This window comes from Dama dama, chromosome X (genome assembly GCF_033118175.1).
Source record: "Dama dama isolate Ldn47 chromosome X, ASM3311817v1, whole genome shotgun sequence".
Lineage (NCBI taxonomy): Eukaryota > Metazoa > Chordata > Mammalia > Artiodactyla > Cervidae > Dama > Dama dama.
Genome location: NC_083714.1, coordinates 118579802 through 118596538, shown reverse-complemented (window position 1 = coordinate 118596538; position 16737 = coordinate 118579802). Strand labels below are relative to the sequence as shown.

Sequence of the window (16737 nt, the reverse complement as noted above, 5' to 3'; positions counted from 1 at the left end):
ACTGATCTGAATTATGTTTTAAAAGGATTATACTGCTTCTTTGTCAATCGGTCAGTCCCTGGAGTGAGGTGTTTACCTAGCCTGCTTTTAATATTCATTTCAATGTGTTTTATTTAGCAAATATTTGGCCTCCATGGTATAATACAAAGATATGGTTTCCTCTAGTGGGAAAAATAGAAATACAACTCCATTAGGCTTCATTGGCCTCCTCCACTCTTCTGAGCAGCTTTCTTAGAGACAGAATTTTACTGTGTTGTTTGCCAGATGAAAATGACCCTAAAATGCTTTATGCTTCTTAATTACTTTTACTCTCTTTGGAATCACTGAGAAAAATGTGTGTAATGCAAAATTGAGAAAGAAATATAAGCCTGCATTTGTAAATGATTTTCTTCATTTAATACAATATACAGATGCAGGTTAAAATGTCTCCTTGCCTTTTGGTGAGCTGCAAACAAATCTAGAGTCCAGAACTCAAGAAAATACCATACTCTACCACCAACCAATGAAACATAACAGATGCTGGTTGTGTGGTATTTTCTATGCTCTATCTCAGAGGCATAAAGTAAAGTTGTGCAGCATTTTAGAATTTGAAGGGAATTTGAGGTTCATTTTATCCCCTCACCCTACTTTTTGGAAAAGAAGCAACAAAACTACCAGCCATGAAATTGTGCAGACAGAAACAAGACAAGAACTCAGAGGTTCTTATGTTATTTCTAGTTTTCTTTAAGGGGATATTTTTTAATGTTTTCAATACTGAAATATTCAAAACACTCAATATTGAAAGTCAATATTCTCTAACATGGGGATATTTCAATATTTCAACAAATATTTATTGGATGCCCACTGTATTCTAGGTGAAAGGGATAAGATAGATAAGACACGACCCTTGTCCTTTGATATTTCACACCCTATCGTGGACACAGACACACAGATACAAACAAATGCGTTCAACAGTAGTAGTAGAGGCATGCTCACTTATAATCCATTCTATAATCCACTCATCACGTTTATTGAGCTCTAATGATACTCCAAGTACCACTTCTGCCTGGAGAAAGAAGGGAGGACTTCAGAGACGAAGCACTATTTGAACTTGTTCTTGAAGAGAAAGATGAAAAGACCTCTAGGAAGAAAAGGCAGCTTGCATAAAGCTTAGATATAAGACAGTGTGCCTATAGAAAACTCACATGGATAGAATGAAGGGTACAGTCACACAGAGATGTTTGGTTTAGACTATAAAAGGTTTACTGTGTCATAAAAATAATAAGACTGGTTTCTATAGGGAGACATCTCAGAGGTTATTTGAACTATAGATGCTGTTGGTACCCTATCCATACAATCTCATTCTCATCATTCCGGTACATGTCAGCCTGACTTCCAACTTTCAGCACCTACACTTCTTTGCCCGACTTGTCCCCTGGCCACTAAAGCTACTTTGTCTGACTGTGGGGCAGACACAGTGTTCTGGGAAATTAACACTACTGTTGCCCCATCATCATCATCAACACCCCTTACCAATGACTATCAAAATTTGGTTTATGAATACTCCAATTCCCTAGTCCTTCCAGTGAGATAACTCTGAAGGGCATGTTCTACACGGGTTTCCAAAACTTTCCCGGGAAGATGAAGCTCCAGGCGCTTACAGTGACAACTGGTTTGATAATGTACTGTTTATCGGCTGCCTCCTCTTCCCTGTCTCATTCTTCATATCTGCTCCTTTACCTCCCAGATTAAGTACTTGCACTTGATTCGTGCCTTCGATTCTGCCTCTGGGGAAACCAAAAGAGCAAATGATAAGACCAGATTTGTATTTCAGAACTATACCTCATGTGTTTGTGTGCAAGACAGACGAAATGGGGAGGAAACTGGAGAAGAACAGGTCCCTAGGAGGTGAGTCTGGGCATGGATACCTGTGCAAAGTGATGATTAAGTAATGTCAGTGGAAAAGGTCAGCGAAAGAAAGACTATAAAAGAAAAACTGAGTAACTGGATTCTAGGAAAGGGAAAGGAAGGACTCACATACACAGTTTTAAGTAAACAGAAAAAGAAAACAAATTACGGGGAGATTCAAATTTGGGAACTGAGACGTTCCACTTGAGGAAGAGATATCCTCTCAACTACGGCAGTAATGGTGGTGTATAAAGAAAAGCTACAGATTTAGAAGATAATTTAAATGCAGAACTGATTGGACTATCCAGCCAAGTCTCCTATCAAATTTACATAAGGGAAACAATCATTTGGAAAAGAAAAAGCATTTACACAGGAAAGGTTAACATGAAGCTATCAATTTCCTTCCCTTTTAATTTAATCTGTTACTACTTCAAGGTAAGCAGCATATATGAAATGAATTATTGGTGGTGATACTGTAAATTGTTCTAACCAAAGGGTAGTTTGATATGGATAAAGATCTGTGAATGGAAGAACTCCTTTTTAGTTTGAAATATAAGCTGGACACCGATTTGTCTGTCAAAATCTAGACTTGAGATACCTCCAGCCATCTCGCTGCTCCTGATAGGATAGCGTGAAGGGCTGCAGAACACAAGCCTTTAGTCAGAGATGGAAAGCAGGTGCAGATCCCCCCAAAAAATATCCCCATCCTGCATAAACAATCATTTACAGGAGGCTTTCTGCAGCAAAAACAGAAAGGAAACATCCTTAACAATACAATGAGTGGGGATTCTGTTATTTAAAATCTGGATTATGAACGACTCACAATTTTCTGCAACTTATCTTTAAGACAAGTTTTCTTTAAGGCCATGGTGGAGGGGGGGAAGAAAAGACTCATCCTAACTCCCAGTGGGGCAAGGCCTAAAAAGATTCACAAAACCAGGCAATAAAAAAGGGGCCAGAAAAAGGCAACCCTTCTAATTTCACAAGGTTTTTAGTGAGAACTAGATGTCAGGGATCAGAATCTCATCATGCATTATCTGTCACTGTCAATTACACAAAAAATAAACATCCTGCAAGTCACACGTGCACAGTCTCATGATGTACCAGGGTTCAGTCATGCTGGACTGATTAGTCTGTGATCTTTATCACACTTTGAGTTGCTGCGGTCCTTCAGGTGTTGCTCCCAAGAAGATGGAGCAACTCGAGTTATAAGATGGACTCTAACTACAGTACACAGTTGACAGGTGAAGTGAAAAATTCAAGGCTGATTCAGCTCTTGTTTTTCTATGTGTTACACATACCCCAAAACAGATGACTTGTGAAACTTCACTTGGGCTCTCAAGTCAGAGTGACACCCTGAATTGAAACCCTGGCTCTGTGACTTACTAGTTGGACAACTCCAGAGAGTTACTTAACCCTTCTGATCCTACTTCTTCACTGATAATATGGAGAAAATAAATACCTAATCTTAAGACCGTTATAGCACAGACAGGAATGTGCCATGGGTCTAGCAGTATGACACATGGCAGGTGCCCAGTTAATTATTATCATTATCAACATTATTATTATAAATAATATATTATTCTGAACTCTAAATTTGTAGGACCAAAAAATAGAAGAGTTGTAGAACACAGATGTTTTAGATGGGCTGCAGCAACGGCTAGCTCTTAGCTCTTCTAGCCATTATTCAAGCAGGTACAAGCCCACCCTAAACCAAGGACCTCAGAGAAAAAGAGAGGATGAAAGCCTTTACAATTTGTTTGCCTGTGTTTATAAGACTTAATCACCAGCTTTTAGTAAAAACCTTTAAGAGTATATTATCTAAGGCCAGGATAGTGTAGTTGCATACTATAGGCACCCACCATATATTTGTCAAATAAATGAATGAAAAATGAATATATGAAAAATAATTTCCAAACTATTACTTTTCTGAGCTGTCTTGGTCTTAAATTTGTGGTCACAGGAAACTTGCTGTTTCATAAATTCCCAAGAGAGCAATGGATTAAGAAACACTGATTTACAGTTAGTAGTTGTTTTCATGCCTGTCTTTTCCTATCAGATTATAAGCCACACACCTCAATCGTCTTTCCATCATTTATTCAACTATTTACTGAGTGCCCCAGAGTACCAGGCACTGCATGTGGTACTGAATTAATGATACAGTTCTGTGTAGAGATGTTTCCAAGTGGTAGTGCTATGTCTGTTTTGACTTTATGTACTGCATGTCTTAGCAGAAGCAAAAAAAAAAAAATCACTTCTTTGTTGAGGTAAATATCATTCCTTATGTGTGTGAATACCAAGATAAGGCTTAATATTATTTGCAGAAGAAAACATTGTGAGAAAAGCAGAGAAACACAAACCATTTTCAAGCAGACCATAATGAGTAAAAAGGGAAAATAGCTCCAGATACACATTTACAAAGAATCACTAAACTGGTGGGACAAGCCAACCACTAGAGTTAAGTATGTTTCATAAGAAGCAAGCAAGATAAACAACTGTGATTTTAGTTAGCATTGTTTCAAATAGGCAGATTTTCCAACTTTGTTAATCTTAACACCCAAATCATAAATGCATTATTATGTGTAATAAATATCTTTTCCAGAAAAGATACGCAACTCTCACAGCTTTTGCAGACGGGAGAGAGAAACCTTTCCATGACATGTTTCAAATAACCAGTAAGTTTTACCTTGCTTATATGCAAAAGTGAACACTAAACTAATGGGTATTTCAAAGAAAGCTTCTATAAGCACAGTCTCAAAAGAGAATCAGTAAAATTAAATTTCAGCACATGTACATTTTCAAAATGTAGCAGTATAATGATCATTTTAGGTCTCAGCAGGTAGAATAACATATGAATACTGGTGTAGGACTTTGTCTTAATATTTTATAATTTACTAATATTTGTGGCAGTGAGAGCTAAAGCAAAAACTTTTTGACCAAATCCATTACCTTTAACTTATATTCATTTACAATGTTTTCTGCTACAACCAGTACTTTCACATTTTCATAAATTTTGCTATATGTGGAAAAAAATATATAGAACTTCTGAGAAAAAAACTGGAACTTCTAGTTATTTCTGTAAGGATGTTTATAATAGGTATGTTAAACAACAGACTTCTTTATAGTTTCTGCATATGCCATTATGGGGTAAGTTAAAGGCTAAAAGGGATGGTAACTAAGTAGCACAATAATACTGGATATTTACAAGAGAATGCCTACCATGCCTCTAAAATCTTCATAAATTAGAAATATATGAGTATTCTAAAAATCGTTCAAAACATAATTCATTTTAAAGAATCATATCATTTCAGAACAATTTATCAAATAATTCTATTATGATCGACTCTCTAATCACTATGTTAATAAATCCTAGCTGCAAAGATAAACTTATACTACAATTAAAAGATCTACTTTATTTCATTCTAATAATAAGAAAAGAGTCTTGGTAAATCCACGAACTGAGAAATAAAGTGGAGAAGAGTGGTAGAATCCTAGGGAGAATCTTCATGGTGTTCACAATAGAGCACTTTATTACACATGAGATCAACAAAATAATGATACTGTGGTATCTGCCTAAGAATTCAAAATATTTTTTGTAATAGTGTTTTCTACTCTATTAGACAGTATCTGCCAAGCTGTTCAGCCAGTTTTATGGGTGTTACAGTACAATGAACAGTCCATAACAGGCACCAAATGAACAGTGAATGAATGAATGAGGGATTCAGTAGTGAATGAACCACCAATTTAAGATTCAGCAGCCTCCTAACCCCAGGCCCACCAATAACTACTATATGATTTTGAGCAAGTCACTTAAGAGATTTTAACTAGATCTTTTTCTACATTCTTTCAGTCCTGTGGAGGTTTGTTTTTATGACCTTGGCATTTTGACAAGTCCTCGTGGGTGTAAGAAGATGAACACAAACAGCAGGGGGCAGCAGAACACTACTGATTTTATACTTCTAGATCCAATGACCCTTCAAATCCTGAGAAATTTCAGCTATCCCCATCTTTAAACAGCTTTAAAAAATCCATCTAACAGGCTAGATGGTTCTGTCAGTGTCTTCATTACTGAGAGTCACAGAGGCTTATTTTGCAGTCTTCAAATCAGATATGACTGACAGGGTAAATTGAAGGTACCACAAGAGTATTTCAGCTGGAGTCATTTTTAAGAATATTTAAGAAGATTCTTATAAATGAAAATTAAACCCATATCAAATAATGTGCTGGGCTTTTAGCCTTATAAGCCCCTTTTCTAAACAGCCCCCTGACTTTTAGTAAAACTTTCATTTTACCTGGGTTGATCCAAGCTGTGCTTCATAGAAAGATGGTTGCTAAATGAATATGCCATTGACCTCACACAACTGAATTGCCTGACGGTTCATGTTATATATCATGATTTTTCAGTATAACTGTGTTTATTTCAGAACAGATGTATACCTTTAAGGGGACACATATTGGATTTCTCTTTTGCAGCTTTATGTCAGGAAAAAAAATAACACTGCCTTAAGATCATCAATGGGGGCAGTAAAAGGAAGAAAAAAATATTAGATGTGAAGAAAGACTATTGGTAAATACACCTGCTGGAATTCCTAAGGTAAGAGCCCTAGCAAGAGACACTATTTATTCATGTTTTAGTTAGAATTTTAGAAATTGCCACTGTGTTAGGTGAAATGCTTTAGTACACTGAAAACTGATACTATGATAAGCTTTAGCCAATTTACCCTAAAATATAACAAATGCCTCTCAACCTGTAGATAAATATAGCAACCACATATTGCTTCTTCATGAGAGGGGAGGATGGTAGAAAGGTTCATGAAACTTTAATACTGGTTTGAAAGTAATGAATATATTTACCTGCTGCAAAAAGCATGACAGCAACAGGTCTATAGAAGCGTCTTCGAGATCCCACGCAGATGGAAATCAAACCCACCAGGAATGCAATGAGAATGATGGCAGCACCACCCAAGAGTAAAGCCAGAGTAGCAATCTGCCAGTCTGCAAAGAAAAAAAGAAAAGCATTGCTTTTTTAAAGCAGTAAACTATGCTCAGCAGCAGTCACCTTGCTACAGCTAAATAGATGTGATTTTACTGCATACTAAACATCCTCTGGGATTTGAAATGTTTTGCAACAAATATTACTATAAATGTTCTTATTCAGAAGTCTCCTATGTTAAGCAAAGCAGTTTTTAGACCATGGGTTTGCCATGATTTTCTTCCAAGGATTCTATTAAGCATTCAGACTAAATTTGATGCCCCTTCTACAACCTATTTTCATTATTATTAAATTTTCTATTGAGCTATAACGTGCACAAATCATTAAGTACAGAAAGTAGGGAACTTGATGAATTTTATGTATACACTCATGTAAACACCATCCAGATTAAGATATAAAACATTTCTATCATCCAGAAGGTTCTTTTGTGCCCCTCCACAGTCAATAATCACCCTCCCACCTGGGCGACAAACCAACATTATCTGTGTATTCAATTTGATTGTTCTTAAACTGTATGTAAATACTATCAACTCTTTTATGTCTAGCTTTTAACTCTGTGATATTTATTTTGGGTCTGGCTTTTATGTCTCTGATTCTCATCCACGGTGTTGCAGTGGTTGTAGTACTTTTTTTTTTTTTTTTTTGCTGTTCTTTTAGAAATCCTTCTTTTGCACTAAACCCCCAACTCTCAACTTTTTATTTGCCTTTCTCTCCTCCCTCATGAAAACAACTCCCCCAGCAAATTAGCATCAGGAAGATTTGTTGTTTGTTTTTTCCTCCTCTCTTTCCTTTCATTCTAACCTTACTGTTATATTTACCACCATAGGGATGGTTTCTGAAAATACGTATTCCCAAGGTGGCAGAATGGACTCTAAATGGCTCCTTTCTTCACTCACACATATTAACAGTAAGCATATACTGACCACTTACTACATGCACGCCTCTGTACACAGATACTTAAAGAGTCTACCACGCCCTGAATGAAACATAAACCTCGCTGAAATGTATTTGTCACTTCTTAGAGATTTAGAACGAGTATGACAGAAAACTGGCCCATGTTCCATTTTATAAGGGCAGAATGTTCTCTAAGAAGTAGAGTGAATATACAAAAGCACCACTCAGCTTAGGAAGCATCATAGAAAATAATACAGTGAACACTCTTCTGTGGGATTTGTTTGGAAGTTCCTCTTCTGACTCTCACCTTAATGTATGTGCAAGAAAGAAGAATAGACTTTAATCCATGGTTAAATTGCAATACAGTCAATGTAAAGTCAAGAACTCATGATATTTTGATGCTGCACTGTGAAATTATCCCTCCAGAAAGCTTACAAAGTGCACCCTTTGCCATTGCAGGATAAGGGGCAAGTAGAGAAACCTACAATGCCCTAAGATTTACTTCTTTTATTTACACTTACATAATCCTGCCTCAAGCATCCTCTTCCATATCCTCTCCTCCTAATAAATTCTGGATATATAGCTGGCACTGAACTAGAACTTGCACAGCGTTCAAGAAACAAACAAGGGGAAAACAGAACAAATCCACACTCCTTAAAATATAAAGACGAATCACCAGAAAGTGGAGAGCATTTTTTATGCCATCTATTTGTAACAAAGCAATATAACTTCAAACAAAAGTTTATCTGGCTTTCAATTCAAGTTTAAAAGGATAGCCATACTATGGGGATTTTTTTTGTTGCTGTTGTTCCATAAAAGCATCTTGTAGCTTTGAATAAAAAAAAAATAATAATAGTTCTTACATTTGGAAGTCTCTAAATTTCTTTCAAAAAGTTTATTCATAGCATTATTTTATTGTACTTTAACATAACAGAATTCCTTCTGAAAAGTTGAAAGTTGAAATTTCTGAATAATAAATCAAATTTTCATGATTATCCAAGGGTTTGAGGTACAAAGAAAATAATAACATCAATCTACCCAGACAGACATCAATCAAATCCCTGGAGACTTTAAGAGCCAATGCTGAACATTTTCTTGCTGGAATATTATTTTCATAAAATGATTATTGTTTTTAGTAACTTTCTCCAATTTATTTTAAATAAGTAAGAATTTTGAAAGTATCAATTTTGTTTAAATCAAGATACAACTAAATATTTACTCACTTAAAAAATATCTTAAAAATATAAGCACAACAGACTGCCTTTTTCTGATAAGCTCTTTCAAATAGCCCCAAAGGCATAAATTGCCATACATATTTCTAATTTTCAATCCAAAATAAAACAGGAATTTTGATCACTTTTCTCTACTTTAAATATCCTTAAATAGTTAAAATATGTTATTTATTTGCATTTTGTAAAAAAACAAGACTAAGGAAAAAAACTGGCAAACTTTCCCCTATAAAGGGCCAGATATTAAATATTTTCGGCTTTGCAGGTCATGGCCTCTGTTCTAACTACTCAACTCTACCATGCTGTGTGAAAGCAGCTCAAGACCGTATGTAAATAAATGAGCATGGCTGTGCCAAGAAAACTCTATCTACAAAAACAAGTGGGAGGCTGGTTCTGACCCTCAGACTAGAGTTTACTGACCTCTGGTCTATGCCTATGTATCATTTTAAAATGCTAAACTTTCTTCTAGGGCTCTCAAACATAATAATTTCAAAATGAAGCCAATCTGATAAATAGACTAGTTCCGGAGTACAAAGTGGTGCTTATCCAGCATAGCAACAGATAACTGCAAAAAAATCCTAATCTCATATAATGTTCAATTTCCTTAACACAGTAATACTTTATTTCATATGGAAAGCCAATAAAATGCAATAGAAGCTATAAGGAGAATAAGAAGTATTAAAAAGGACTAGAACCTAATTAGGAAGAGAACCTCTTACAGCACAGGAAATAGTTTTAAAAAGCAGATGAATACAACCAGTTCTGATTTTCTTCTATATGTCCTATATTCACTTCAAGTATTGAGGTTGTAGCTAATGAGAAAGTCACTTCAGACATAGTGAAAAAAGAGCACCATTCACCAGCATCTCCACTGTTGTGATATTGCTACCCTTCCCTTTGGGCCACAACCATAGTTATGCCTGCTCAGGCAGAAAAGTCATTTTTATTTTCCAAGAGAGACTAGAATTGGGCCACATATGTCTGCCACTGTCCTGGCCAGAAGCTGAGACTGAAGCACTGAGGCTGTATCCCTGGTGGACGGTGCCAAGTTTGGGGATTGTTGTCATTATAACCATTCGGAATGAATCACTCAGGCAGGTTGCCCAGGACCAAAGCTTTAACTCACTGACCAGCTGAGTATCAATCAATAGGTTGAAAAAGTGGTTTGATACGGCTACCATAGGTAAGAAGGCTCAGGGCAGTTTTCAAGGTCTAGCACTAGTGTCGCTTTCAGTAAATAGCAACAGAGTCCACTGTCCAAATAATTAGGACCTGCCTCATGGATAAAGTCAGGGACTATGTAGATTGGTCTGATACCATTTTCCTCTTTCTTACTGAACAATAACTAGGAAATGGGGAATAAAACAAATCAAAAATACTTTTACAGATAACTACTAATGGCCATTGATTAATAGGTTGGGATTCCTGTTTACAAAGATATATATTTACTTACCTAGCAAATGTAGATTTAATAAGAACATATACATATAAAATGTTTTGTTATATACTATAGGTCTTGGGCAATTTTATGTTAATAGCATAATAAATGACCAAAAATCTCTATGCGAATTGCTTTTTCCATTAGAAAGTTTGCACACCACAAATACTTGCTATCCCACATTCAGTATCTGCAAGAAAAATTAAAATATCATAAAATTCTCAATTTTCAGCTCCATTTCTTCAAAAAAAATCATCTAAGTTCTCATAATTGGTTAATTTCTGTATCAATCTTAGTTCCCCAATTTTATAGCCCCCACAGTATTTAATCAGATGAAGTGTTAAGAGTCCTTAGAGATTTCTTACTCTGCATTAGTTTTATCCATTTCTATAAATGATAAACTGATAGTGTAGTGGAGCAGTGAATATAAACCAGCTCTGCAGAACATCAGTGGCCATAGCACTGTTTCACAAACTGCAGTGCTCTGTACAATTAAAACTGGTCACTGTTCAATGTCAGGCCAGCTGATTTGAAATCGGAGTCTGGTTTCTAAGACCTGAGAGAACAAGTGATCATCGGTTTTGAGGAAATAATGTACAGCCTTGGTCCTTAAACCGGTAGATCTCAAACCGGCTGGAAGGGATGCTTTGGAAATGGAAATACAACCTGAAATGAGGCTGCCATTTCAGGTTGAACTTCCACCTAAGAGTATTTTGGCAAAACTGACACTCTGGAGGCATTGGCACTGAACCTACAAAAGTCAAGGCTTAAGATAAGTATGCACTTCCCTGGGAGAGCTTTCTCTAACAGGGAAAAAAAAAAAAAGGAAAAGGAAAAAATAATAAATAAATATACACACACAATGCTATAATTTCCCTTGTAGTAAGAGAATAAAAATTGGGTGGTCCTTATATCATAACATCAAGTCCAACATTAATATGCAACTCAGGAATTAAATTCAAATCCTCTTTCAAGGTATTTTTATTAGCTGGTGCCAGAGCCTCCAATGTCTATAAATGCTTTAGTATTCTGCAGAATTGTGCTGACTTACTTAACAGTCTAATACATGAGACTGGCCTGAAGTTGCTACTGCATTATGAAAATTCTATGGGCCACATTACAGCTGCCAAATTGGAGACTTCACATTCCCTTGGGGAATTCATGGTCAAAATTTACTTCCGATTTTCGGGAAAGGCAAAATCTAAATGATGATATGTTTTCCACACTTTTTTGAGCCAAGGTCAGTGTACCACACCAATGCCTAAAACTTTCCTCTACCTGTCTCATTTCAAAACCCTTACCTCATCAAACACTGGCTAATTCATTTAATTCTGTAGGTATTGTTTATACGCTAAGATGAGTTCTACATATGTAAATCCCTGAGTACACAATTGTCACTTCTTTAGCAAATTAGATATAATTAAAAAGTAATGAAGAAACAGATTTTTACCCTTATAAATTCAACTCCCACAGCTGGACTGGGTAGTACTTCCTCAAGTGTATTCTGATATTTTAATGCACGATTCTATTTCTATAATTCTCATTGCAAAGTAAAATACTGATTTTAATAACTTTTATAATTACATTCAAACTTGCCAGACAGGCACTTATATATTTACCTTTGAATTCTGCAAAAGAATATTAACCAAAATGGTATCTATAACTGCAATAAAAACCATTGTCTTCAGTCTAGAAGAGTATTCTCTCCTGTGATCTTGACACTGCTTCACAAGTCATCCAGAAGTTCTCCCTGAAGTTTAGTTTGCATTTGGCAGATGAAGTGGAAAACCAGAACCACTATTGAGGGACTTTAAACTTTGTTTTCTCGGCTAAGTTGTATCCTGACCTAAATCCGTCAGCATTGCATTAATTTTCCACTGTTCCATGAGATACAGACACAAACAAAGGCAGCAAAAGAAGAGTCTGGATTCTAACTTCAAAAATTAAAATGACCATCTCTTTTCTCAAGCAACTAATATCAAAACTAACATTCTTCACGTGCAAACAAATATTTACGGCCAATAACTATGTCTTTCATAAAATGACAGAGTCTAGACACTGTGTGCAGAGGGTTGCAGAATATTAAGTGGAATGTCAGAAAGAAGCACCGACTTTAAAACTCATGTTAATCAAGTTGGCAACAATACGATTTAAGTCTTACTCTTTAGGCCCATTTATGGATTAGAAAAAATGGGTCAAAAGTACAGTACCAACCTGATTTTAAACACATAAATGACCCCAAGTAACCATCAGAATATATAATACAACAATTCTAATGACCAAAGTACAGGTCAATTTTACTAACATTTTGGTGGTAATTCTGGTGGTCTAAGAGTGTCAAACAGGCTATCAATTTTCAATCTGTGACAGTTACATTCAAGACTTTTGAGTTGTTTTGTGTTGATGCTTGATGAACACACATTCTTTTTTCTTCATAAAGGGGCACTTCAGCTGTGTCACAGAATTTGGCGGAAATATGATTTATCATCTAAATACCGGAACATATGGTGTTTCTTCCCCCAAATAAAACCATTGTATACAGCGCTTAGCAAAAGCCCTACTATTAGAGTATGTTTCAGTATTTAGACAAAAAAGAAAGACACCGTTACTGCTAATGAGTGCTGTTTCTTACCAAGTATTACATCAAAAAGCTTACATCTGCATTCGATGGTAACTAATATTAACTAATGGGTTCTGGTATTTCTCAACAGTAATTACTAATCATAGTATATAAACTTGTGATGTGTTTGTTACATCAAAGATCATTTCTTCTCCATTCTTTGGAAAAAAGCTAAGAAAGTTACAATTTGAATAACTTGGTCATTTGGAAAAACAAGAAGAAAATCCATGCCAAGACTAGGAGTTGGTGACATGCCTCTAAGCAACTAAAAAGCTTTTGTGATGGGTTTAGCGTAGCTAATAATAATCAAAGAGCAGATGGAAGTCAGCCAGCCAGTCACCCACGATCAGTATTACGACACCCCTAGTAAATATGGAGGAACAAGTTTGGCAAGCTAGTGCTCCCACCAGTTTCCTGTCAACAAGCTTCTTTAGATGAGCACCCTTCTTTGTACCCTGCAAAAGGTGAATTTATATTTTCTCCTTTATACTACTTCGTACATTTATATTATTTCATTAACTTGTTTAAAAGAAGCCGTTTGTTTCATTAATCACCTTGCTCTCACCACCAGAAAGACTGGCTGACTTTGTACCAGGACAAAACCCACTCCCTGCTAGGAAATCAGTGAATCTGTTTCAACAAAGTTAACTCCTTGGATACATAAGAGGAGATAGGAAAGGCCCTCCCTGGACACTTCTCCCTTTAAGTCACCTCTTAATGCTAGGAATAGACTCCAGGTTGCATTCACAAAGTGCTATGCATGACAATGAACATTTGGTTTAAGGACCATAAAACATGACAGAAAAATCCTTCGATGGAATTATGAGTTCTTTCGTGGGTGTGCTTTTTCATGTATAGAGACTATTTGACTTGGGGTCTTAACTTCTATTTTGTATCATCGTTTTGCCTAACATATATTTTATAAAGATAGAATCAAGATATGTGACATTATCTTGAAAATATGGCTCATTAAACTATCATTTTAAATCTCACAACGGTTAAGCTGTTAGAGACAAAATAATCTAGATTTTTTTTTCCTGTTTTCTGGGAACCATGGATGCTTCATTTTTGTTGGGGTTATTGTTTTATTAATGAGAGTCTTTGGTGCCAAAAGCAACACTACAATAGAACAGAAAATTGATGGTCTACTAATGTCTCAAAAATCCCAAACAAATATAGCAGCAAAAAAAGGGTAAAGAAGGTGTCCTTGTCTAATTTTCAAGGGAGATGATCCAATACTTTGAAAAGACTGGTAAGATTTAACTGTCCATGACCTTTGACACGTGAGGATGAAATTCTGCTTAAGGAAAAATCTGTCACTTGATAAATAAGTGTATCTTTTAAAAAACAAAACTAGAATGCAGTAATAAGTTGATCTAGTAAAATTTATTTGCATATAGTCAATTTAAGAAACTTGCATGGCTGGCTTCCAAAGGCTGTTGGAAGTGGTTTTCAACTTAAAATTAAGCAGTTGTTTTAAAGTAGACGATCGTGGAGAAATGTAAAGAAAAAGAATTTTTTGCTGATTTTTAAGGACTAGCCACAGCAACTGTAAAATTTGATGATACTAAACATCTAAGACCTAACGGACTTAACATATATGAGTTTATTTGAAAACTCTTTAAATTCTATAGGAAAATGAAATCTTGGATGATAAATAAATAATCTTCTAAAAAGTAGATACCTATTTCACAGTAGTCCTTAACTTCTTCCTCCAAAGCTCCATACATGATGTGCTGTGTGTGCTAAGTCGATTCAGTCATGTTCGACCCTTTGCGACCCCATGGTCTGTAGCCCCCCAGGCTCCTCTGTCCATGGGATTCTCCAGGCAAGAATACTGGACTGGGTTGTCATTTCCACCTCCAGCGGATCTTCCTGACCCAGGGATCAAACCCGCATCTCTTATGTCTCCTGCGATGGCAGAAGGGTTCTTTACCCTGCCACCACCTGGGAAGCCCTTCCATACATGACAGTAGTCAACAATCCTTCACACACCTAGAGATAGCTATCCTCAGCATCACTGGAAATTCTGAAAACCCATCCTGCAAAAATACTCTGGCTAACTACAATCTCTCTATTGAGTCTTTAATATTTTGTCTCACCTCATTTTTTTCAATCTATGCAATAAATTCAATTGGGCAAGATTATTTTAAAAGATCTTTTCTAGTCCAAATGTGCTATGATTCTGTGATTCAACATATGGGCAATTATCAGAAGAATCATGTTACTAAAATAGTAAAAAAAAAAAAAAAAGCAAACAAAAAGCCTCTGCAACTCTCATACCTTTCTAGCACTATAAAATTTAACTACTGTCTCGAATTTTTAACTTTTCAGCATTGTAGTGTTCATGAACAAACCATTTCATCAGACTCATACAAAACTTTCTAAAACGGCAAAAATTTTATCATGCAACATAAAGTATCACATTAAGAAGCCAGATGGGGGCTTCCCAGGTGGCTCAGTGGTAAAGAATTAACCTGCAATGCAGGAGACGGGAGTTTGATCCCTGGGTGGGGACGATCCACTGGAGAAGGGAATGGCAACCCATTCCAGTTTTCTTGCCTGGAGAATTCTGTGGACAGAGGAGCCTGGTGGGCTACAGTCCATGGGGTCACAAAGAATCGGACACAACTGACCATGCACACATGCATCCTCAATCAGTTTGATCCTTTTGAGACTATAAACCAAAAGTGACTTAAGGTGTTTATATATAGACAGAGAAAGCATTGTCTGTTTGTAGGCAGGTTAGGATCTTGAGTTCATTACCTTCCAAAATCAGAGTGATCCCATACAAGTGACTAATCATTAAAGCCATGTGTTGGTTGAGGGCAGCTTTCACCCCAGCCAAACATTATTTATATAATTGATTCAAAGTTCTCAAAGAAAGGAGCTATGTAGTTGTCTTTGTTCTTCAGAGGCAATAAAGAAAGAAGGCAGATTTGTAGTTAGACTCTAGTGTCAGCCTAGCAAACGTGGCCCAAGAGCATTTCCTCTCCTACATGCTTTTCTACAATGTGACCTTGCCACTGCTCCATCAAGAAATAGAACCCAGTTCTCTTCCCCGGAATCTGGGCTGTACATATGGCTCCTCTGATTTCCCAGGCTGGTTCTGACAGGAGACTGGTTCTTTTCCAACCCTTGTTCTCAGGAAAACTACTCATCCTGTAAGAAGTCAACTATCCCAAGACCACCATGCTAGACAGGCCAGTCCCAACGGAGTCCAGCCTCCCAGCCATTCCCACCAATGTGTCAAACATCGTGAAACTATTTGGAAGATGATCCTGCAGTTTTGCATGTTCTAGTTTCCAGCCACTCAAATCACCCTGGCCCCCAGCTCCAGACATCCAAGAGCAGAGACAGGCCATCCTCATCACACCCTATCTTAATTCCTGACCCACCAAAGTCATGGACGTTATAAAATAAATGTTATTTGACACCACCAACTTTGGAGGTGGTTTGTTTTCCAGCTTTAATAACTGGAACACTCTTGGAAAAAAACTGTCTCTACCACTGATTGAGGACTTGGTAAATGCACAAAAATGCCTGGAAACTTCTATGGACGGAGGAGCCTGGTAGGCTATAGTCCATGGGGTCACAAAGAGTCGGACACGACTGAGCCTCTTCACTTTCACAATAATATATGGGGTAGCATTACCTACATTTCAAATTTATTCAA

At 36.6% G+C, this 16737-nt stretch overlaps 1 protein-coding gene across 1 annotated transcript in view; it reads right to left on the bottom strand.

The window, feature by feature from the left end:
- TMEM47 (transmembrane protein 47) overlaps positions 1-16737 on the bottom strand; it is a 29888-nt gene that overhangs the window by 7631 nt on the left and 5520 nt on the right. Inside the window, exon 2 of the mRNA XM_061137837.1 lies at positions 6742-6882. Coding sequence (XP_060993820.1) covers positions 6742-6882 — 141 coding nt within the window. The remainder of the gene's footprint in view (positions 1-6741; positions 6883-16737) is intronic.